Source organism: Populus alba, chromosome 2 (assembly GCF_005239225.2).
Source record: "Populus alba chromosome 2, ASM523922v2, whole genome shotgun sequence".
Taxonomy (NCBI): Eukaryota; Viridiplantae; Streptophyta; class Magnoliopsida; order Malpighiales; family Salicaceae; genus Populus; species Populus alba.
Genome location: NC_133285.1, coordinates 15,110,674 through 15,135,813, shown reverse-complemented (window position 1 = coordinate 15,135,813; position 25,140 = coordinate 15,110,674). Strand labels below are relative to the sequence as shown.

The 25,140-nt window shown below is 33.8% G+C and overlaps 5 protein-coding genes across 7 annotated transcripts; 3 read left to right on the top strand and 2 right to left on the bottom strand.

Annotated features, from left to right (window-relative positions):
* Window positions 1-535: 535 nt before the first annotated feature.
* LOC118049906 (xyloglucan endotransglucosylase/hydrolase protein 2) lies at window positions 536-2,337 on the top strand. The gene is made up of 4 exons (XM_035060076.2): window positions 536-753; window positions 1,229-1,329; window positions 1,627-1,820; window positions 1,929-2,337. The coding sequence occupies exons 1-4, from the start codon at window positions 555-557 to the stop codon at window positions 2,314-2,316; spliced, it is 882 nt and encodes a 293-aa protein (XP_034915967.1). The 5' UTR covers window positions 536-554; the 3' UTR covers window positions 2,317-2,337.
* Window positions 2,338-6,141: 3,804 nt separating this feature from the next.
* On the bottom strand, window positions 6,142-7,931 carry LOC118049907 (uncharacterized). 2 transcript variants are annotated; one of them, XM_073407418.1, is made up of 4 exons: window positions 7,444-7,931; window positions 6,702-6,842; window positions 6,400-6,516; window positions 6,142-6,223 (listed from the first exon to the last, which is right to left on the bottom strand). In XM_073407418.1, exons 1-4 carry the CDS (start codon window positions 7,754-7,756, stop codon window positions 6,216-6,218), a joined length of 579 nt encoding a protein of 192 aa, XP_073263519.1. In that variant the 5' UTR covers window positions 7,757-7,931; the 3' UTR covers window positions 6,142-6,215. The 2 variants fall into 2 exon arrangements, with proteins under 2 accessions (XP_073263519.1, XP_034915968.1); XM_035060077.2 differs by having other exon boundaries at window positions 6,142-6,516.
* Window positions 7,932-9,725: 1,794 nt separating this feature from the next.
* Window positions 9,726-14,495, top strand: LOC118049909 (uncharacterized). Of its 2 annotated transcripts, none has more exons than XM_035060079.2 (11): window positions 9,726-10,343; window positions 10,616-10,711; window positions 10,804-10,880; window positions 10,970-11,049; window positions 11,584-11,644; window positions 11,880-11,947; window positions 12,052-12,133; window positions 12,750-12,833; window positions 12,953-13,030; window positions 13,154-13,273; window positions 14,154-14,495. In XM_035060079.2, exons 1-11 carry the CDS (start codon window positions 10,328-10,330, stop codon window positions 14,337-14,339), a joined length of 948 nt encoding a protein of 315 aa, XP_034915970.1. In that variant the 5' UTR covers window positions 9,726-10,327; the 3' UTR covers window positions 14,340-14,495. The 2 variants fall into 2 exon arrangements, with proteins under 2 accessions (XP_034915970.1, XP_073263515.1); XM_073407414.1 differs by lacking the exon at window positions 9,726-10,343 and adding an exon at window positions 10,358-10,493.
* LOC118049908 (acyltransferase GLAUCE) lies at window positions 14,434-16,161 on the bottom strand. Its single transcript, XM_035060078.2, has 2 exons — window positions 15,590-16,161; window positions 14,434-15,471 (listed from the first exon to the last, which is right to left on the bottom strand). Exons 1-2 carry the CDS (start codon window positions 16,022-16,024, stop codon window positions 14,581-14,583), a joined length of 1,326 nt encoding a protein of 441 aa, XP_034915969.1. The 5' UTR covers window positions 16,025-16,161; the 3' UTR covers window positions 14,434-14,580.
* Window positions 16,162-20,677: 4,516 nt separating this feature from the next.
* On the top strand, window positions 20,678-24,930 carry LOC118049910 (uncharacterized). Its single transcript, XM_035060080.2, has 6 exons — window positions 20,678-20,970; window positions 22,238-22,299; window positions 22,408-22,664; window positions 23,364-23,438; window positions 23,533-23,595; window positions 24,655-24,930. Exons 1-6 carry the CDS (start codon window positions 20,864-20,866, stop codon window positions 24,697-24,699), a joined length of 609 nt encoding a protein of 202 aa, XP_034915971.1. The 5' UTR covers window positions 20,678-20,863; the 3' UTR covers window positions 24,700-24,930.
* Window positions 24,931-25,140: the final 210 nt, after the last annotated feature.

Sequence of the window (25,140 nt, the reverse complement as noted above, 5' to 3'; positions counted from 1 at the left end):
CGCTAGCCCCCTACTGCTAGATCTCAATCTCTAATGATATTTAGTTGAATATTTTAGAATAAAAAAAAAAATCAAAGATAGAGAAGAGATTTTTTTTTATACTTCAAAAACATATTTGTTTTATTTATGCTTTGAATCAAACATGTTTTTATCTTTTATATATCTATAATTTTCTATTCTCGGAAAATAACCAAACAAAAAGGATTACTTGTAAAGCAAATTGAAGCAAAAAGATACCAGACTTTTGAGATAATCGGCCAGTCTTTTCCACATATAATTAATCGATAGAACAACGTGCTTTAAATGGCAGTCATCTTGCTTTAAGTTGCTTCCAAATAAAAAGGACTACAATGATGGGCTGTGTGCATGAACAAGTCACTAGCGTGTGGAGAAGTCGAAAATTGATAACTCCCACACACAGCTTTTCGCTTTTTTCAGAGTTCTTGGAGACAGCTGAGGGAAGCGGCCATATTTCTCATACGTGTGTTGTGTGTATAAATATGGACTCCTCAACACAAGCTTGATCAGCAAATACAGGGGCTTGCTAGCTAGCAATGAGTTGCAGAGTTCTAGCTACAATGGAGTTTTGTCTCCCTTGTTTTCTTGCGTTTCTCCTCATGGGAGGGGTGCTTGCAAGGAGAAATGGAGGTGATGCTAGCTTTTATCAGAATTACGATATTACCTGGGGATATGATCATGTCAAATCCCTTGATGGAGGAAGACAGATTCAGCTCTCGTTAGATAATGCTTCTGGTCTCCTTTCTCCTCCTCCTTGAAAGCTACTAGCTATGAAATATTTATCATCAAAATACGAAACCATGTCGTTTCTTGACTACTGTTTCCATACACATATATATACAAGCTTTACCTAGCTGAGAATTATTTATTTTTAATGTAAAATTCTCGTTTTTCTAATATGATTATTTTCCTCTTATTTTAAGGCTTAATTATTTCTCATATATATATATATATATATATATATATATACACAACTCCATCTCGTTTTCATAAATGAGGAATATGTAAAGGAGCGATTTTAATTGCTTGATACTTTATGGAGGCTTCACATTCATGGCCATCCTTGCATGAACATGGAAACAATTCATTCAAAATAAGAGGCTTAAATCCGAACTGAATATAATATATTTATTTCCTACCGTTCAATATATATATATATATGATTTATTTTAATCATGTATTTAATTTGATTTGTTGTGGGGATGCATAGGTGCTGGATTTGGTTCCAAGCTAAGCTTTGGTTCAGGATTCATTAACATGAGGATAAAGCTACCAGGAAAGGATTCTGCAGGAGTTGTCACGGCATTCTATGTCAGTACATACACTCAATAATTTTATCGATTTTCTTATCATATATCATCTCAACTTAATAACTTAAACTATTAGATGAGCATATAATTTATATTATTCTCAACTTCCTCAAATGAAAGCCTTTTGAGTTTGAAATTTGCTATTAGACCTTGAATTTTTATCAAATAAATAGGAGTGGTGAGATTCGAACTCTTGAATTTGATATCATTGATATATATATTCTCTAATAACTAATGATGATGATCATATGAAAGGATGTATAATTTAATAATCTATAATTAATGGTCGTTCTGTCAGCTAACTTCACACAGTAATAATCACGACGAGCTCGACTTTGAGTTCCTGGGCAACAGGGAAGGGAAGCCTATCACACTACAGACAAATGTGTTTGCAAATGGTCAAGGGAATAGAGAGCAAAGGATGCATCTCTGGTTCGACCCAGCTGCTGACTTCCACTCTTACAAAATCTTGTGGAACCAATATCAGATTGTGTACGTAACAGTGCTGGGATCTCTTGATTAGTTTCTAATCCGTATGATTAACATCTCTGGTTCCAAATACATAGCGATATATTTTACTGATATCTGTGCATATATCAGATTTTATGTGGATGATACTCCCATAAGAGTGTTCAAGAACCACAAGAACATTGGAGTCAGCTACCCTTCACAGCCAATGCAGATCGAGGCAAGCTTGTGGAATGGAGATAGCTGGGCAACAGACGGAGGCCAGACAAAGATTAATTGGAGCCATGCACCATTTCAAGCTCATTTCCAAGGATTTGACATTAATGGCTGCTCAGATCATCGAGAACCGAACGCTCCGCCATGTTATTCGACCAGCTACTGGTGGAATACCCGAAAGTACCGGACACTGGACGCTGCCCAACAAAGGGCATATGAGAATGTCAGGAAGAAGTATTTGACTTATGACTATTGTTCTGATAGGGTCAGGCACCCTACACCTCCCCCAGAGTGCCCTCAATAAGAACACAACGTTTGGTGACGATTAATTAATTTGTCATATTTATGTATAAGCTGCAAAAATAAATAAATAAAGAAATTTAAATCCTGAATATGTGAGGAGGCTTCAATTGAAGTTCTCTCATATATTGTATAATTTTCAATTATCAATTTCATGGCAGATACTTGTGTGATTTATTATATATATATAATTACTTTTTTTTATTGTGATGTTATATGAGGCAGTTTAATGTGTCTAAAAATAGAATTCTTCAAGCTCTAATCTTTTGAAAAAAGTAAGTGGTTAAATAATCTCATGAAAAATAACACAATAATTATTTATATAGAGATTAAAACTAATGATAGAATTACCGACGAAATAAATTTTACAAATACTTCCGTCTCTAATTTTGTCCAATAAAAAATGCATACCAACCGTAAATAAAAAATGGTGTGGTAACAGACGATACCGACTTCAACCAAGGAAAATAATCATAACAAAATCTAAATCTAGATAATTAATTTTTAATCTAATTTGTAAGTCTTTCAAATCTTACAAGCTAGAATCATTCAACAAAATTTAAACTTGATTCAATGCGAATATAAAATTATAATTGTTTTTTACGAGAGAACCATTGTGCTAAGCACACAATGTAGATTGACTTGTGTATATGTTACATTTGTTTTGTTTTATAACAAAGGAGAGTGTGAGAAAATCTCTTGATGAGGGGAAATACTTAGTTGTTAGGAAAATACGAGTGAATCGATAGAGAGAAAACTGAGTCTAGCAGGGACTGGGTTATCGTATATAGAAGCTCTAAAATTTTGACGAGAAAAATCCAACCATGTGACAATTGGTATCAAAATGAGCATAGCACACAAGATGGACATTGTGTATTACTTTTGTTAAGAGTTGATAAAAGGTTGGGAGTTTTCCTATAATCTATTGTGTTTGATTTTGTGCATTTTATTGTTTATATTTATTTGTGTATTCCACTTACTTACAACATTGAAAGAGTGTAAGAAGCCTCTTGAGTTTGTTGGACAAATTAGTTGTAAGCAAATACAAGTAAATTGGTGAAGGAAAAGACTAAGTCTAGCAAAGCAAGACTGTTGCATCAGAGTTGAAAATTTTGACAAGAAAATAGACCTTGTAACAATTGGTATCACACAAGATATAGTCTCGAGCTCTAAATTTATAGTCGTTTGAAAAAAGTACATGGTTCAATAATCTCATGAAAAAATAAAAAGAACAATTAAAAGAATTTGAAGCTAAGTAGAAAAATAAATAAAATATAAAACTAACCAAGAAAATAATTTAACATTTTTAGATCTAATTTGAAAGTTTTCAGAACTTGTTAGCTAGAATCATTTAATAAAATTTGAGCTTGGTAGAATATAAAATTACGATTGTTTTTGTTAAATTGTGTGTTTAATATGTCTGAACTTCTTAATAGATTTTGTCTTATTTATCTAGTCCATAATATATTTCATTTACTAAACTAAATAGAAAAAAGAAAAAATATTTTCCTAAACTAAATATATTTTTTTCTAAAAATCCTCATGCATCATTGACCCATACTCGCAAATTCAACCAAGCTGGTCTTTAAGTTCAATTTTTGGGAGGAAAGTCGGTGGAATATGTGTTCTAGCTAGGTCTAGTAATGTTTATCTTCAGGTTGAGAGGGGTCTAGTTGCTGAACTGAAGAAAAAAGAAAATTATGGAGCTGACTATGTTGACCTCAGGAGGGTTTGGCGGTGAAGCCAGCTTTGACTTGTCAGTAAATCCCTATATACGGTACTCAAATGAAGAAAATAGTAGGGTTGATTATCATTCTCTCCAGTTTTTGTGGAAAAGATACATGTTTTGCCTTCCAAAGACATGATATCTCCTGGTACGATGGAGATGGTTCTGAAGCTTCCTTGTTGTGTGTAACAGCAGCTTTGCATTAGAGTTCAATAAGATAGGCTTAGCACTTCGATGCTTTCAAGTTTGAGTTGGGACATTAGAGTGAATCAGAGAATGAATTCAGGTGTAATAAAATGTTATAACATCCTCAGAAACCAACCTGTGGAAACAGTGGCAAACGGCAAATAGATTATAATTTCCCGTCTGCAATGTTACTCTCAGCTTTTGCATAATTAGCTTGAAATGTTGTAAATGCCTTGCTTGGATATCGTTTCTTAGTTAAGCTGCAAGTTGCAATTTAATTCACAGAGGAAGATACTAAAAGTCTAGTGGAATGGAAGAACATGCTGTCATTAATAACAACATGCACAGCAGCACAGGTACAGGACATAATGTTTCTTATACAGCCAAACTGTGATTCTCATCTGCTGTGTACGATATGTCGACAGGGTTTTTTGCACGTAGCTGAATACCCTCCAGATGCTAATCAAGGACCTGATATTCCGTCAGCTGCAACAAGCTTTCCCAGCTTCGACGCAACCATGTTTTTCCCTAGCGATGACTGTGGGGAAAGTCACCCTTGCTGTCTAAGTTTCAGGTGATATGATCTCTAAATTCTCATTTCTCAATGCGCTTGATGACAATCCAAGCTATTTGATTGATTATGGATCTGTGATGCAGGAAAAGAATCATGCTCTCTCTTACACTAAAGTATTACCTGTGCCTCTTACAACCCCTGATTTTAGCATGCCGACAATGTCATCACAATCACTTGCACGGTGTTTGCACTGTATGAGATGAATGGGAGAGAAGGAAAGGTTTCTTAACAGTAAAGGTAACCTTATCTTGGATCGTCTTCGTTGTATGTTCACTGGACTATGGTCCATAGATATGGTCTACGAATGGCTCTCTCTCATGAATTGATTCGATTCCTACAATCTAAATGTTGCTGAATCAACAAGAATTCTAAATTGCTGGATCGGATGTCAATTATGCGATGATATCCACGCATTAAAATATGTCTGTAGCATCCGAGACATCTCTCTGTTTTGAGCTAATCATTTTCAAGACCTAGAAAGTGACACCATCTTTCATTCTTTAACATGTTCCCATTGGTTTGACTTGCTCATTTACTCGACTCCTGATCTTTGTTTTTCGTTTGTCCAGTTGCAGCTGCTGTAAAAACTGTTCCCCGTCTGAGCTTTCAGATTCATCACCATTGATGAATTCTAAGTCAGTACTTAAAACTCTTGTTAGTGGCTGCATTCGCCGTTGTTTGGCAATAGTAAGTTCGAGACCTCCAATGTGTAATAGATGCAAAAAGAAACATGCTTCGATAGCACCCAGTGCAATAGTGAAGAATCATAGTGTAAGTACAACCTCTTGTATTTTTAACCCACACCTTGCGTGGTAAATGTCGTATTGACAGACTTTTCCCTGTGATTTAATTTGGCTATTGAGAGTAGCTGCTCACTAATTAGTGGCCTCCATGAGTGTATCCATAATATAAAAAAAATGCTTAGGAATGTGTAGAATGATCTTTTCTACCATTAAATCACATATTGTAGCCAGTTTTTTGTATCATTGTCCTTTTTGTCATACATTTTTTAGGTTCTATATTAAATGGTATTTTTGAAATCTGTCTTATATCATGTGGGTGAGCAAATCATCCCCATATGCATCATCACCAATCTTGATTGATACTTTCATCCTGCGTTGAAAGTTTCATATGTACCTCTTCCAAGTTAATGATTTTAAAAAACTAAGGTCAGGAGGTTTTCAGAAGTTGCAGAGTGCAGTGCAACCAGTATCACAAATGAAAAGACTGATCAAACAGTCCATAAATTTTAATTTCTCCTATTACACACACACACACTCATTTACCACATTCTCATTTTAGTGAAAATTACCAAAAAGAAGAAGAAGAAGAAACAGAACATGAAAGTCTCATCTTGTTCTCTTGCAAGGAGCAGCCAGAATCAGATCACCTTTTCTCATCCGTTTCAAATTGCCACTCATGCAACTGAATTCAATGGCTGACTGTATTGAAGTTTGAAAGACCAAAAAGCCGGAATAAGAAAGGGCGATAACAACAGCACTAGTGTTGAGATGATCATTTCATATGTTCATAAAAGCCTCATAAATCCAGGGTGCAGGATGAAACTGACAGGATATCACCTCTGAAGTCTGGACATGTACCTGAGTTGGCTCCATTTATTTTCAACTTCTTGAGCAAGTTGACATGATGTTCTATCGACCACTTCCTCTTGAAGCCAAGGCCATTCCATTTTGGCATCTGATAACTTTCATCACATCCTGAAGACACAAATTTTTAATAATGTTAGTGCCACAGCTACTCCTTTCAGTTTCTTGTTTTCTAAATCAAATTGATATTTTCCATTATCAGGGATTTGGCAAAATAGAGGCAATCTTGAAATAGGCACTTCTAAATCTTTCAATAAAAATCATCACCATGCACAAAGGCCAGATGTTTTGCTTACCCGAGTTGCTTTCCTTCATCCTTTTATTCATGAGTGAGTCGATATCTTGACGCTGTTGTCTGCTATTATTACTCACACCAATACCCTCAACTTCAGCTCTGTAGTTACTCCTACTTGAAGCGCTTTGGGGGTCATGTGCCCCTGAGAACAAACAATTCCAACAAAATAAGCATTTAGTACAATGTTATAGTCAAAACACACAAGTTTAATCACGAAATACACATTTGAGATACCACTTTTGATTATCAAAAACATCTAATATTAACAAAAATTTAGAACGCATACAGATGCTGCATAGCCACCGATTCCTTAACCTTATTTTTGCTCATCCAGGCAATCCCAAAAGCTCAGAACCAATGAAAAATACTACGTAAATATGTAAACTAGAGACTTTTCTGAATGCACAGGCCAATATCAATTCGATGCTGGAGAAGCCCTATTAAGATTGTTCAAAGAAGGAATTTAATCTCCATTGACGCACAAGCTGGTACGAGGATACCTTGCCCTCTAAAAAATATAGTTTAACAAGAAACCAATTTCTCCTGATAGAAAAAAGTACCAATCAAGTTTCAATTTTTCTTTCTCCCCAGAATTTCTCAGCAGCTACTAATTAGAATTCGAAACAATCTTACTCATAACAGACTCAGTGTTTTCTTTACAATCAGATTAGACATGTAATTCACTACTCACAGTTCTTGAAAATATATTGTAAGCAAATAAAGAATCATTGCAAAGAGCTTACTCTTACTCCCAACTTTGGAGAGCTTGCCATCTACAATAAGAGCTTCCTTATCATCTTTACCAGTAGACAAACCCTTTGCAGAGAAAAAACTAAGAAGCGATCGCCATGTAACAGAGGAGGAGATAAGATCAGCCCCTCTACTTATAAAGTAACCATTCAGCTTCAACGTTGAAGGGTCTAAGCCAAAAGTCCTGGCAATAGACCCCAAGTCCAGTCTCTGCTCGTCCCATGCAAAGAAGGACGCTTTGCTGGACACAGAAGGGCACCGTAACTTCACCGTTCTTGGTTTGTTGCTGCTTCCTGATGATGACATTAGTTTCTTGCTGATTAGTCTGTTTCTCAATAGAATCAAGCTTCTTGTTTGAGCATCAATGCTTCTCTCGCCAACTCCTCAATTCTGTCTGTGTGGGCAGCTTCTTTTTTTTCTAACGATTTCTTTCTGGAAGTGTCTGAAAGTTGTTTCTAGAGGGACTCTGCGTTGGGGTGTCGGTCTACCCACAGTTATATAAGATCCGGTCTGATCTACAACCCTGTTTAAGAATCTGTTTACCAATTGCAGGTTAACACGTATCAATTGAGTTTATTTTAATGAAACAAAAGTTATTTTAGATTAAAAAATAATTGGAACAAGACAAGGTTTTTTTTTTTTTTTTTTTTTAAAAAAAAACAATTGCTGACTAAATGTTACTTGGATTTTGACCTCTTGGACCCTAATATGTTTGATAAATATTATTATTATTTTTAAAGTATGTGTGATGTTTGCGAGGTAGTTTTTAAAATTAATTTTTATTTAATTTTATTATAATAAAAATATATTTGTAAGAAAAAATAATTTAAATTATAAAAAATATATTTTATTAGATATTTTTATTTTTTTTATTAATTTATTTTATGTTTCTATAAAATTATATCTTTTTTATTGGCATCATGTTTTTATTAAAAAATATTATTTAAATATTAATAAGAATCTCAATCATTATCAAGAAGGGAAAATTATTTTGATGAAATTTTTATTTCAATCAAAATTCTCTTTCCTTGTCTATTTATTTCATTTTTTTATAAAAATATATTTTTTATATGGGAATTATTGTTTTGTAAATAGAAATTTATCAAAAAGCTAGGTTCAATTTTAAAAAATCAAGACCGGATAATTTATACTTGATAAAAAAAAATAAGAGAAGTAATCTATAAAAACAATGTACATAAAAATTTACAATGAAAAGATAAATATTAAATTTTTAATTAATATTTGTTATTTGTTTATAAATTTTGCATATTCATATATAATAATTCATAAAATAATTATTACTATCATTATAAGAAAATATAATCTTATATGAAAACTATGGAAAAACTAGACAATATTTTTATTATTTTTATTCATAATGAGTTTTATTCAAAAGAAAAAAAATATGAAGGATAAGAGGCGAGACCCTAGAGAATTGGGTTGCACACCTAGCCTAAAAAAATAAAGCCTAGGTGTCCTTGTCCTGATTTTTTTAAAAAATAATAGATAAATAATATATAAAATCAAATTAAAGCGATTAATCAAATTAAATTTAAAAAAATTCATCCAACAAGCTTTAATATTATTATTTTTTAATTTTTTTTTTTCTAAAATAACATTATTTTAAATTGATTTAGATTGAATTGACAAACCCACAACTTAAATTTTGAATCAAGTTTAATAAGCATGGTTGAATATCAAATTTAGATAAAGGATTAAGTGTTTTTTTCAATTTTCGATTCATCTCATGTATAATTTATTAGAAAAAACTTAATAATAGAAACACGAAATCAAGGTAGAAAAATGGATATAGAATTGAACTTGTATAGAATATTTCCTTGAGCAATAATCTCAATGCAAAGATATTTTAAGAAGATTATGGTATTTTCTAATTGTGTAACTAACTCTCCGGCTCAAATTTTAAAAACAATGTTAATTCTTTTTCTAATTGTACAAATCCTTTTTTCTCTCTTTATATATTAAAAGTTTATTTAATAGTATGGTTTTGGTTGTTTTTTAAATAATTTTTTGTGCTAAAATACATGTCAATAATATTTTTTTATTTTTTTTAAAATTATTTTTAACATCAGCACATTAAAATATTTAAAATATATTAATTTAAAATTAATAAAAAATAAAAAAAATTAAATAACTTTAAAAATATTTTAAAATACATAAATAATAAACAAGCCCTAAATGTTGGATGTTAGAGAGGGTTCAGTTGGGCTAAGAAAGACGGTAAGGTTTGAGCTAGGCTTAGAAAGGATTGAATTGGGTTTGGCTGGACTTGGCCCGGAGAAAGCTCAGCTACTTCCTTGAAGGGTTCGGCTAAGAGAAAGAAGGGAGAGGTTCGGTTGGGCATTTGACCGGAGTCAGGGTGGTTTACCGATTGTTGGTTTTTGGACTAGGAGGAGAGGGTTAGATTGAGCTTGGGATTATGGATTTTGGTCGAAGAAAGCTCGCACGAACACACGGGCTTCAGAATCTCCGGGGGACGGAAAAAAGGAGAGGGACAGAGCGAGACATTCGTTCAATAAAGCGGCGGAAAGGTTTGCGAGTCGAAGGGGTTCTTTTCTTGACAGGGAAGTAGAGGAAAAGGGTAGTAAGAGGAAGAGTGAACATGCTAGATTCATCAAAAAAGAGAGAACATGCTAGCGTTTTGCTTTCCTTTCCATGGTTGGAATCCAAAAAAGCTATCCAATCAATCTCTTTACAATGCGTGGGTGGGAAGGCTTCTCTCACGTACGTCTGAGTTCTAAACGAAACCAGCTAGCTACAAGCCATTTACAACAACACTTGGCTAGCTACCTCTCTAATTCTCTTTCTACAACATCACCTGCTTATTGATCACTCCATTAAAGGCACCTCCTTAATTCAATGGAGTCTCTACAGGGTACGATGCACACCGTGATTCATAATGATTAAGATTTTTCTTCTCTTTATACAAATCTATCAATCTTTCATGTTTCAGAGCTTCTAAAACATCTTGATCATATGTTGTAACTGGAGCCATCCTTCCTAGCTAGGATGCCGAATATATCTCGTATAATATTATTTGCTAATTCTTGCTACACTTGATCATACATAATAATCGAATATATATAATTCTCTACATGTAGCTTGCTCTTGAGTTCCGTATGTTCTTCTTTCTCATCTCTCATGCAGAATTGAATGTCTTGGAAGCAAACCAGCGATTGCTTAAGGAACTTGAAGACATGGGTTTCCCACGGATCCAAGCTGCGAAGGCACTTCATTGTTCTGGTGACCTTTTTTGAATACACTGTTGGCATTTTTTCGATGTGTGCTTAGAGCTACGTTTGTATATGAAGTTGAAAATATAATTTCTTCTTCAGGCAATACTGACATTGAAGCTGCCGTAAATTGGATCGTTGATCACGAGAATGAACCAAGCATCGATCCAATGCCCCTGGTATGATTCTTTCTTTTCTTTTCTTTTCAAATCTTGGTGAATATCGGTTCTTCCTTCTACCATATTTAGTGTCTAGAATTTGCTTCCAGATAGCAGTGAACATTGATATCGACTCTCCTCAGCCAATTCAAACTACGGAAGAAATGCAAATAAAAGCACAAGAATTAAGGTTTGTTTAATGATTTATCATATATACTAATTATATAATAATAATTTTCTTTATTTTTTTCAAGTCATAAATCCTATCTTATTACTAAAAGAATATGGTTGATTGTATTTCAAATCTTATTATTGATTTTGAATTTAATGATTTGGATTAAGTGAGAAGAATAAAATAATAAGTTAATTTATTGTTATATTTTTTTTAATTAAACATTTATTGTTATATTTATGATCATATATACCAATCATGACCATTCAGTTTATATTCCGTAATTTAGATTTAATAAACATAACGGTGATGTTCCTTAAAGAATATGAAGGGATTCCAATTCAATGAGTGGAATTTTGAAAACCAAAGTATGATTTATTGTAAAATAATATGAGATTTTTTGTTTAGTAAAATGTTCAGACACCAGCAATGTTGAAGTATATAAAAATTACCTTACATTCAGCGAACATATGTAAATAATTTAATATGATATCTGAATTTCCATTTTGTTTTTTTTTTTATTTCATTTAAAAAAAAATATTATGGATTCAGGAATCAAGCTCGGAAGGAGAAGGAAGATGAAGAAAAGAGATTGGAACGAGAAAGGGAGAAGGTACAGTGCATTTATCCTGCTTGTCACCAGGATCTTGCTTCGACTATATGTCCACCATGCTTGCAGTAAATATTAATTGCTTAGCTCTTTGCAGCAAAGCTGTTTCTCTTCGTATTTCTTTTCCCTGTTGATCTGTGAATTCATGTGTGCTCCACATGGTGTGATTCGCTATATAGATTTTAGATTTATATGGGGCCTTTTCATTTGCGAAATCTAGCTGCTAAATGTGTTACAGGAAAGGATTCGAGCTGGTAAGGAAATCCATGAGGCAAAGCGAATTGCTGAGGATAATGAAAGAAAACGGTGTGTTCTTAACCTGTGGCTGCTTTGTGTATTGAAGTGTATGCTGGTTTGTCCCTTCTCTGTCGTGCGGCGTCTGAACCTTTGAATGCATTTGTTTTTATCAGTTATTTAGCCTTGAGGAAAGCAGAGAAAGAGGAAGAGAAAAGAGCAAGGGAGAAAGTTCGCCAGAAACTTGAAGCTGATAAGGTTTCCGTTGCCACATCGAAGAAATATTTCTGTTACTCAATGTATATGAGACAAGGTTATGCATGATCAGTTGCTATCATATTGTTTTTGGTTAGTGTCGTGGTATAGAAGAGACGGGTATAAAAGGGACAGGAACCTTGGTTAGAAGGATATTGGAACAGTTTTGAAGTGCGTTTCTGTCATTTCAAAACAAAAAAGACAGTTGGACATGTTCCCTGTCCCCTCTGTCCTAGCTATCCTCGTCTCATAACAGTATTGTCTTTGCCAGACTTTGAAAAGGAGGAAGGAAAAAGGAAAGGAAAGAAAGACATAAAATTATAGGTATATCGTAATTAGAAGCAGAATAGGGACACCTGGTTATTAAGTTCGTCTGCTATGTGAGAAAGCAAGTGATGATCCCTGAATAGTTAAGAGAATTCCAGGTTTATTAGCACTGATTTAAGAAGTCATCCCTTTGGATTAGTATTGTAAACTGTCATGAAGAATGTTGCATCATCTATCTTATGATTCATTTTGATCCTCATTGTATAGATTCAGTCCAGAATTAAGCTGTTCTCCTGACTCGTGAACATTTTCTTGTTATTGGGCCTTGAAAGCTTTCTGCTTTTCTTCACAGGACGAACGAAGGCGGATGCTTGGATTGCCATCAGTAAGCCACACAGCTACAAAACTTTCTAGACCTTCCACAGATGATAAAAAGGTGTGGTGTTAAGACATTTGATTACTTCCACAGAGCGGACATGTCCCGCTGTACCTCTTGTTTTAAAAGAAAATCTGATACATATATATAGTCTCCTCATGATAACATTTAAATTGCAGAACTATGTCAGCGTTGCCTCTGTCTCAAAAGTAGAGAAGTTAAGAGAATGTTTACGGTCTCTCAAGCGCAGTCACAAGGTAAATGACTTCTGTTCTTTAACGTATACACAAATGGTAAAAAGGCAAAAGAGATGCCAATCCTAGATTTTAATCAAGGTCTTTGTGTTTGGTTCACAGGACTGAACTTTTTTCTTGGTGTAGGATGACGATGCCAGAGTCAAAAGGGCCTTTCAAACTCTTCTTGTATATGTTGGGAATGTTGCACAGAATCCTGACAAGGAAAAATTCAGGAAAATTCGCATTGGTAATCCATTATTCCAGGTCAGACACTTACTTGATTGATGATGTTGAGACCATTTATATCCCCCAGAAGAATTTAATTTTTCCATTAATTTGGGCTGAACCATTGGGATGGATTGTCACCGCAACTCTGGGCATACGGAATAATCCATCGGCTAACAGCATCAAACACAGTTTGAGCACATCCTCTTGCTCATGACCAAGAACTTTGCATCCCATGTCATATTCACATTGAGCACTGATTGTGAAGGCATTTAACTGTTGTGAAAACTTCACATTGTACCTCTTGGTAGCCTTCACATACTTTTTGTTAGAAAATAATATAAATCATATTCTAGGATCTTACCTAACAGCTTAAATTTCTAGATTGAAATGGTTCTTTGACATGGTATCAGGCCTTACTAATCAAGTGATCACGAGTTCAAATCTCACTATCCCTATTTATTTGATAAAAATTAAGCACATGGTAAAATGAACATGTACAAGTTTCAAGCGTAAAGAACTTTCACTTAAAAGAATGTGTTAGAGAATAATATAAATCATATCCTACAACCTCACCTAACAACTTAAATTTTTAAGTTGAAATGATTCTTTAATAGTTTTTAGCTTCAGATTCACATTAAAGAAAGCTCAAATATATCCAAATTTTCTTTCTAGAGTAGATGATTGAACTTGCATGTTGTTCTATTAACACTACTGTGTGATGAAGTGCTCTATTTTTCTATCAGTAACTATGATGTTTTGGTAAAAACAAATCTGGTTGGGAGTAAAATCCTGCGCGAGACAAGTTCTGGGTTAACAGGTCACCGGTTTGACATACTAAGTTGAATCGAGTCTTATAACCATGATGAGTAACCCTTGCTTATATTTTTCTAATAATTTTCCCCTCATATGGTGGCAGAATAGGGTTGGAAGATTGATAGGAGGCATTGAGTTTCTTGAACTATGTGGGTTTGAAAGAATCGAAGAGGACAAATTCTTGTTTCTTCCTCGTGATAAGGTTGACTTGGCTGTTCTAAACTCAGCAGGACTGGAGATAAAGTCTGCAATGTCGAATCCTTTCTTTGGACTTCTCTCCCGTGCGTAAGATATCATAATCGGTGTTATAGCAGGTTACTTCCTCGATTCTTAATCAAGTTGTAAACTTGGAGATAATCGAAACGAGAAGAAAATATACAAGACATTGGTGTGTGTGTGTGTGTGAATCTTACAGTCTAATGCAGCGCAGCTCTCCTTCTAATCATTTTTATTGATTTACCACAAATTAAGCTACTGCAAGCGTAGCTACAACTTGAAATTGCTAGCCAAGTACTGTATGAATTTCGTAACTATTCCATCAATAATCTGTGGAACTCGTCCACTTGATCATCAGGCAGGTCCAGGCAAATATTAAGGCCTCCATCACCTTCTAGTCCAGGCAACAGGAAGACCAAACCAGGTTTTAACACAACTGGAGTAGCGTATTTAAGTTTCCCCCAAGAAAATACATCTTCCTCTAGCCCCAGCCTAAACCATGCCACTAATGAGAAGCTATTCTCATTGCAAGGTCTCCCTCTGTGAACCTCTAACCAGTCTATCCCAGACCTCACATACTCATCATCGAATCTCTCTACCCCTTCTTGCACTTTCCTTACAATGTAGGAATCCTCTTTGTCCTTGAGTTCTCTCACACTTGCTCGTGCAAATCCGGGAACCAAAGCATTCCCAGCAAATCCAATTGGAACTGGTGGCACCACAATTCTTCTCACGTCAACTGGAAACAACATTGTGCTACATACCTCATCATGAATCTTTGTTGCAATGCTCCTTGCCTTCCATACCTTTGCAGCTATGGCGTGGAAAGTGGTGCACTTTTTCAATTTCCCATCCTTGAGGGCTGCCATTTTGAGGCTGGCAATGCGTTGAGGGGGGATATGGATCAAATGAGTCGTATTATGTGAAGTCCTAGAGTGCATGACATTAGTGCACCTTTTGCCACCAACTGAGAAAAGGTTTTCTCTGATTTCACTGGGTCTGGAGTACTCATGGTGTGGGTGACTAATTCTTGGTGGGTTCCTAGCTTTGAAGATTGTTCGATCAGGATTTGGAACTATGACCAAATCATCACCTCGAGTGAATGCAGCCAAGTTTTTCTCAAAATCCCTGGCAGCAGCCCCGTCCAAGACACAGTGATTGTACCGGGAGGCAAGCGCTAAACTTCCACATCCGAACTGTGTCAACTATCAAAACAGAAGATTAAGCTTTTGAATCAGAACAAAATGTCTCCTAGAAATCAATTCTGTAAGACGGAAAAGGGAAAGGAAAAGCAAAGCTAACAAGTAATGATAGTAGTTGAACCTGTATATAAAGAAGGGGCTTGTCTTTGAACTCCATTTCATCCTCTCCCTCTTCACGCAAGAAGGCCACCAGGTGTTTGAGATCTGGTTTGGGTGCAAAGAGCCCACCAAGCTGGCTCAATCTGGTGTCAGTTCTAGCTGCAGCAACAACAATACCAGCACCATTACAGTCAATCTCCAACCTACTGTTATCTTCCAAAGCCGGCACAAGCCGTCCGGCAAAAAAGTCGTAAGGCACTAGCAAAGAACGGAGGGCACGGTATAGGGTATTGTAAGATTCAGAGAAGCTGATTTTGTTCTCTGGAGGATCATAAAAGGAAACGGATTCTTGATATGCAACAAGAGGCAAGTCTAAGTTTGATAAGAAAATTCGCCTTCGATTTGTGGGCATCTCTGGAACAATCACAACTTTCTCCACCAACTTCACCCCCTCCATTTTTTCGTTGAGTTTTCTCACCTTGCCTTCCCTTCTTCATTTTGTGCTCGCTTAAATATCGAACCTTCATTTCCTCACCATTTATGATATATAGAAATGTAACTGCGCGTAGTTTCTGTATTAAATGAAAGAGTAGTTTCTTAAGTCAACATGAATGAACATAAAGAAGAGAAACGTAAAATGTGTAGACTTAAATATCCATGATATTAATTAGATGTTTTTTTTTTTTTTTTTTTGAGGATTTCACATCTTAATCATGGCTAAATAAAATAATAAACTTTTGATAAAAAATCATGAATATAACTGATTGATTTAGCTCTATTTCCTGAAGTGAATGCTACAAGATATGATAATAATTATAGTTGGTCATGATAAAGATTGCAGGCATGGACATGATTGAAGATAAATCAATTTCCTGACTACTATAATGGCTATAATTCTAACAAACCTTTACAAAACGAGGAGAAACAAGAAAAAATATATATAAAAGAGATGCCGATGGGATTAAAAAAATACTTGTTATAAATGTGGGATGAAAGGATATTGGTCACTCACCTATTCTACTACGACCAAATATCTTGTTGATTTACATTAGTCCTCATTGAAAGGAAATAAGAATGACATAAAAATAAATTTTGCTCACCCATATCAAAATAAAAATGATATTTATTTTGATCCCTTAAATATAAAATACTTTGATGTTGTTGATTTTTTCTAGAAAACTAGTGAGAAAGTTAGTAACTCTAGTAATGATAATAATTAGTTAATTAAATACAAAAATATCATAATTTAAAATTTTGTTAATATGTGTGTTTCTTTTATGCTAGTATATTTTGGTATGTTCCTTTTATGTTGGTTTATTTAATTTAAATAATTATGTTATAATAATTGTCATATGCAATTTTAAAAAACTATGTCTTCTTATAAACTTATTATATATTTATTCCTTTTTATAAAGAAAACATGAACTTGTATCGTACTGTAAATGAGCCCAATATTAATGGTGAAAATATATCCTTAAGAGATAGTACAATGACACATATCATTTACATGCATAAATAATGTGTTTTAAATTTGAAAATGATGAAAGCAAAAATGAATATAATATCAGGTTCAAGAAACTTGATTGAAAGCTTTTAGAAGAGAAAATATAATGCTTCCTAAGAGAACAAAATTTATATTGATAATGTTTTGTTATTTACTAAATCAAGGAGAAATTTGCTAAGTTTCAAAAATTTATATCGTAACAGGTATCGTGACTACTAGTGATAGTGACAATGGTATATAATATTTTCCATTCGTATCAAATGTCTCTAGTAAATTATTGTTGTGTATATTGATGATTTAAATATTATTGGAATTTCTGGAAAAATATCAAATATAGTAAATTATTTAAGAAAATAGATTGAGATGAAAGATTTAGGAAAAACAAAATTTTATTTTGGCCTGCATATCGAGTATTTAATAAATGAAATTCTCATTCATTGGTGATCTTACACAGACAAGGTTTTTAAAAGATTTTATATGGATAAAGCATATCCATTGAGTATCACAATGATTGTTTGATCACTTGATGCAAAAAAAAATTCTTTGCCCTAAAAAAAAGATAAAGAAGAATTATTTGGTCCTAAAGTACCATACCTTAATACAATTAGTGTGTCAATATATCTTTCTAATAATACACAACCTGATATAAATATTCTATATGAATTTTCTAAAAAGATATAGTTCTTCACCTACTCAGAGTTATTGACATAAAGTTAAACATATTTTTCATTACATACGAGGAACTATGAATATAGGTTTATTTTATTCAAATAATATTAATCATGAATTAGTATTGTATGTCGATGCGGGAAATTTACCTGATTCATATAAAGATCGATCTCAAATATGTTATCTCTTTACATGTGATAATATTGTTATACCATGGAGATCCACAAAGCAAATATTAGTTTGATCATGCTGGAATACCTATAATTCATGGAGCAAGTCGAGAATGTGTGTGGTTGAAACCAATGACCCAACATATTCGAGGAACATCTGGTTATCCTCCAACATAGAAACTTCAACCATATTATATGAAGACAATGTTGCATATATAGCTCAGTCAAATAAAAGATACATAAGAGGAGATAAAACTAAACATTTCTCACTGAAATTCTTTTTTTTTTTTAGATTAACATGGGTGTCCGGACTAGTTTGCGCACACCTTGACTAATTTCACGAGCCCTGAAGTTAAAGATCATGTAAGCTTCCAGTGCCTCTGAGATTTGCGAGATTCGAACTGGTGAGCTCTGTAGAGCAAACCTAGAGACTGACCAATTGAGCTACACTCCTTAAGGTTATCTTATTAAAATTCTTTTTCACACATGACCTTGATAAATATGGTGATATTGATGTTTGATAAATTCACTTGAAAGATAATCTAGTAGATTTGTTCACTAAAACGCTACCAACTACAATTTTTGAAAGATTATGATGCAATATTAAAATGTAACAATTTAAAGATTTAATGTGATCTATTCATGAGAGAGAGTTAATGCTGAGTTAATAAGCATTGTGCTTTTTTTTTTTCTTAACCAAGTTTTTTTTTTTCTAGTTAATGTTTTTAACATAGCAGTTTCCAATGTGTAAGACCTTACAAAAGACATCCAGAGAGTATTATAAAATTATATATCATATGTGAATGTCTATTTGCCTTCTTTCACGTTATTGAGTTCATCTATCATCTTAAAGTTTATATAAATTCTATATTTTCTTATGATCTTTAAACTTACAAGTACTATAAAATAATACCCCCTCCCTTTCTTGATCTGAATTATTCTTAATTATCCTGTGTACTGTTGAGTATATTATATATCTGCCATAAAAGTAAAAAAGGATATTTGGGCTTAATTAATCCGTATTAAAACTGGTATTAAAGGCTTTAAATTGCGTGGGCCTTAGTGATTTTATTAGGCTATCAGCTTCAGACCCATATATGCTTTAAAGAAATTGCTTTGGCACTTGCTAGAAAACACTGGCCCACGTTAGACTTGCTGAAGCACTAAACTTCGGTTGTTTAAACAAATCAGACTTTTCTAGCAACAAACCGTGGGCCAGCGCTCAGGCCTTCTTTATTTTAATTTTGTCACCAAATAATTTTTTTTTTGTAATGATTTTACTCAATCTCTAGAAATATTACCTAAAAAATTTATCTATTTTAAAATGCGTACATCCATATTATCCAAATTGAAATTTTGTAAATAAGTTATTTTGAGACTAAAATTGATACAATTGTATAAAATAATTGGGGTTTATAATTTATACTATTTCAAAAGTATAAATATCTATTTCATATTCCCTTTTTATTTTTATAACTATAGTTACACTCGATGATTAAAGCCCATTTAAAATTATAATTGTGATTACTTTTTAAAATATTTTTTATGTTAAAATACATTAAAATAATATTTTTTATTTTTTAAAAAATTATTATTAAAATTAGCATATTAAAACGATCCAATATATATATATATATATATATATATTTAATAAAATAAATAAATTTTCATGGAACACAACGACCACACTTGCCTACATTAAGTTTCACTTCTTTCTATAACTTTTTAACCAAAATGATGATAGTTTAAGTTTTTTTATTTATTAAAAGAACCATGAAATAACATTGTTCGAGTGATTTTTTAAAATTTACAATTTAAGTTGAATCGTCCAAATCACTATTCAAGCTCCAAGCTGAGACCAAATTCCTACCACCATATGAAGTGATGTTTATACTTATAAAACCTTAGTTAGCTTGGTGCGTCTACTTAAAACCTGCGTGATCTTTAAACTAAATTAGTTCAAATTAAAAAAAAAAAAAATTAGAAGATATTGACCCATTCTTGACCTGTTCAAAAAACATCGACTACTTATGATATAATCAATTCGGGTAAAATTAGAGCAAACACTCATTAATTATTTTTTATATTGTTTAGATCATTTAAAAAAAAATGAACTAACCAAATTAATCTTCTTAACCCATAACACGTCCTTATTATGATTTAACTTTTAAATTATATTTTAAAACAACAAGTACAAAAAAAAAAAAAAAAAAAAAGAGTGAAAGCATAAAATATTAGAGGAAATTGACCAGCCTTGACTTGTTAAAAAACCTCGATAGCTTATGATATAATTGATTCGGGTAAAACTAGACAAAAATCTTGTTGATTTTTTTTTTATTAAAATAATATTATTTTATTTTTAAAAAAAAATAACCAAGGACACTAACCTTACCATCATTCACCTCCTAAATCAAAGTTATAAAGTCTTAGCACTTGAGGTCTTGGCCTAGCGGTTGAAAGGGCTTGTTCTCTTCCTTTGCATCCTGGGTTCAAATCTCATTGTGCACGCCTGTCATCCCTGCGGTGCCTTACATGATTTCTGGGTTTGCAGGATGTTCAGTGAGTCGTGGGATTAGTCGTGGTGCGCGCAAGTTGGCCCGGACACCAACGTAAATAAATAAAAAAAAAAGGTTATAAAGTTTTAAAAACAATGGGTACGGGCCGTACGACACCAAATAACACAAGGGGCGAAAGCATAAATTTCCATTACAGTCCCTTCTTCCCTTTCCACGTCTTTAATTAGCATTCAGCAGTAACATTTATTTATTTTCTCACAAAAAAGTAAACTAAATCTCAGTTCCTTTTATTTATTTATTTTCCGAGAATTCAAAATCCCACCTTCCCCGATAACAAAGAAGCGACTGTTTTTGATAGGGTTTGCTTCTCTCTCTTCGGGCACAAAATCACATTCTAAAATCCTGCAATTCGCCAAATTAGGGTTAGGGTTTTAACTATGTATGCTGATCGCGTAGACGCTGCAGCGAAGACTTCAATAAAGGATCGCCTTAACGGCAATTCCATCGGCGACTCCGCTCGCCTCCGTCATATTACTGGCAAAAGGTTTTGTTTCCCCTTCTCTACTGTTTCACCTTACTTGAATTTTAATTTATGTTAGATTTTAATGATTTATTAAGGAGAATTTAGGGTTTGTGGAGGTGTTTTTGGGTTAAAAAAGTTAATATTTACAGTGAGAATCTGTATTTTAGCACTGGAAGAAAAACAATTGAGCTAAGCGTTTAGCTTCGTCCACATTGTAAAATAAAAATGAGAATCGGCGCTTCGCTAGGGAATTATGTTGGGAATTGCCTCAAAGAGAGTTTTATTAGTTTATGGTCATACATGTAGAGATTAAAGACCCGGGAGCTTGGTATTCGATTCTCACTTTGTGTTATGATAGTCTTGTTTTAACTGTTGATTTTGGCTACTTGTTTCTGTGTGAGAAGATTGAATGTTTGCGGATGAAGACACGCCTGTTCGTTTGATGCCTAAAATATGAATAAGCGTCTTGGGAGTTGCATATTTTTTTGGGAAAAGTGTGGGAGTTTCTGGACATGTAGATTCACTTTCCATGCTGTACGTGAGAGATTGAGATAGTTTATCAGAGTAGAGCAATTGGTTATATCAATTATAGGCTCTGTATGGGTGAACTGATTTTTCAGTCAAGTGAAAAGCTGCAATTGGTTATATCAATTATAGGCTCTGCAACAAAAGGACTTGTGATAATCTGCTTTCTATATTTGGGTTCCATTCGGTATGGCTTTTAGTAAATGATTCAAGTTGTTTTGTAACTTTTGACTCGAAGAAAAGTTATAAACATGTTTGGTTAGAAATGATTTTGGACTTAGATCTAATAAATGTTGTAAAATTGAGTCAAAAGTTTGCTTTAGTGACAAGTTAAAGTTTTTAACTTTTAAGTTTCTTGATTCTTAGATTAGCTATTTAAACGAAAAAATTGTTTTGAGTCATTTGTTGCCAAACATGCTTCTATCTGAACTCTTTTTTATCATAAGTTATTTATGTAAAATGACTTTTGATTGATGACTCGAAGTTAATAGTTACTTTTCATTGGTCAAACCTAACAGACTCGTGTTTTTTTTCCCTTCCAAATCAAGTCATTGGTTACTTGGGTTATGCCTTATGAGAGTACATGTCTTTTGCTACTAGACTCTATTTTTTCTTCTTGTTCTTTTTTTATCCATTGTAAATTGAATGAATCTCTTTTATGATGATGCTCTTATACAATTGTTATCCTGGTTGTTTTCATATTGTTCTCGAGTGTCCTAATATCCAAAACAGTATCACTGAGTTCATATCACATTATTTGCAGGCAGAGGCAAGATGATAAATGGGAACATGATCTCTATGATGATGGTGGACCACGTGTTTCAAGTATGGATTGACTATGACAGAATTACTGGACCTAAAAATTGCTGCTATTGTTGGATGCAACTAAATCAACTATATTTTCTCATGACTTTTTCTTAATGACTTGTGAAGATCACAAAATTGATGCTCGAGATCTTCGGTTAAAGCTCCAAAGGAAAAGTTTCCAGCAAGCATCTCCCCGTTCAGGTGTGCGGGATCTGCGTGAAAAACTATCGGGGACGATGAATTCACAGCCAGCCAATGTTGATCCACCCAAACCAAAAATAGCTGTTGCTAAACCAGCCAGGAGAAGTGTTGCTGTTGAAGCTCCTGAACCAGAGATTAAAAAAACTGCCAATGTGGTTTCTAGAAAAGGATATCAGCAGAAGGCATAAATCTTATCTTATTCTCTCATCAAGTGTTTGCACTGCTTCTGTTTTCTTGATGTTTTCCATTAATGCTGAGGCCTAAATTTTCTGATTTATTGATATTTAGAAATTATTGTTCAGGTTACCTTTTTAGCTTGGGTTTATGTCATTCAGTCATATGCATGTTTCACTGTGCCTTGTTTCGAAGAACTTTCTCAATTTTGAATGAAGTTTTGGAGAGTTGTGAGCTTGTAATATCGTGTCTGAATAATTATGAACCTGAGGTATTAAGCTCGCTGTCAATTTGAATTGTACTAAACTTCAGCATTAGTAAATGTTTAGGTATGCATTCCATGACAATTAGATACCACGAAGTTCTTGTAGACATGTCATTGTAGGATCACTTAGTTGTGTTATGTTTTCTGCATTGTGTATTTATTTCCAAACAGTTCATTGATTGGCAGTTAATCATGATGCTTAGTGTTTTTTATTGATCCTTTAGGGTGATAAGGCAAATCCTTCTATTAATTTTAAGGTGAAAGAAAAAAAAGGTGGTTCACACAAGAAGAGCATTTTGGGATGGCTCTACTATACTGTTAGTGCCTAAAATTCGAAGTCGGGTTATAACATGTCAATTAGAATTAAGAAACCTCTGTTTGCCTGTAAAATCATTACTGCAGACCTGTTTTGCTATTTCTAACTCTTTAATCTTTTTTGCAGACGGATTCATCTGTGGATGGCTTTTTGCAGTCATTGGGTCTTGAGAAATATCTCATTACTTTTCAAGCTGAGGAGGTACAATTTTTTGTTTTTATACTTAAAATATGTGCCCTTGCATATCATCTTCAGGAGTTTTCTCTTGATTATTAACATGCTCCAATATATACAGGTGGACATGACAGCTCTTGTACACATGAATGATGAAGACTTGAAGGCTTTAGGGATACCAATGGTAAACTCAAGCTTGATCTCTTGGCCAGGATATGCTTAAATCATGGCTGATTTTTTCTATTGAAAGTCTGTGGTTCTTGATCATTAGGATTCAGATAGAGAGATCATCTCAGAGATCAGTTACTCAGGCAACTGTCTAATGTCCAGTTTCCGTCTTCTTTTTAAGACTTATCCTAACTTGCTGTCATCATTTTAAGCATTCTGTTTTCAACAAGTATAGTAGCTGGGTGCATAAAAAAAAGAAACTTTTAATCTGGATCAAAGTTGCTAAGTTAGGATGAAAGGGTTTTCTTTAAAATGTTCTAAAATCCTTGGATCCTTTTGAGTGAAGAGATTTGCTGGGATGAGAGAATTTTGACCATAATCTGCCTTCTCAATCACCTGCTCACTTCCTCACAATCACTATTCCCTTATTCCCTTCAACCCTACGTGCAAAAAAAAAAAAAAAAAAAAAAAAAAAACCCAAACAAACAAGAATAATTATACTTGTGCTGTTTTCAACTATTGGAATGATGTCTTTGTTTTTTAAACAATTTGCATGATATGCTGTGCTATTAGACCAGGATTCTGCTGTGTTTTTATGATTGACTGTTATTATTATGTGATCTTCTTTCATCAATTCATTTGACAAATAGAAATCTCATTTTTTGATCTCAACTTGAAGGCAATTACTTCTGGGATGAGGCATTCACTTGTCATAACATTATGATCTTACTTTTCTCCCTTTTTTGCCCTTCACAAATTGCATGGATTTAATATATCTTTGATATATAACAGTCTGTTGTCATTTTAGTTCGAAGATGTCGTCCAAAGCTCTGGTTATGCCTGTCTTGCATGATAAAAGCATGAATGCTAGAAACTGGAAGGCCTCACGTGCACCATGATACTTCACAATAATGTGATATGCCTTGTTTGTACACTCTACTAGGCACCCACCTGTCTTCTTAGCTCTTCTCTCCCTACGACTTTCTGTATGTTGTTTACAATTCGAAATGCTCTGATGGTCTGCTTCCACTTTTTGATTCCTGATCAGATGCTTGATTCATTTTGGTGGTTTCAGGGCCCAAGGAAGAAAATACTCTTAGCGTTAGAATCAAGGGCCTGAGATTTAGGAGACGATGTATTATTGGTCTGTCACCCCGGTTGGTACACAGGCCTTTATGTAACATCTTCCCCTTGTTTTCCCTAGTACTGCTACAGTGTCTTTTTCTGGTTAATTATTGTGAAACCAGTATGAGTGGCTAACTCTCGACAAAGGTAGAAGCTCTTTTCGTCTTGGTTCCTTTGGATTTTATGGATATTAGATGATAGTAGGTACAACCTTAAATTGGTGCAATCTTTGTGCTTCGTTTAGCTTTTTTTGCTGTTCTGCATATGTTTTTATATGTTTTTGGGCTGTTTCTGTTTTTCATGCTCTTAAAATTCAAACCTCTCGCCACTTGGGAGCATGGAAATTTATTAATTAATTAAGATGATTGAACAAAAATATAATTTTATTAGGTAGTGTGTTCCTCTCTTGATGACAGTACATCAAAGAACTGTATGA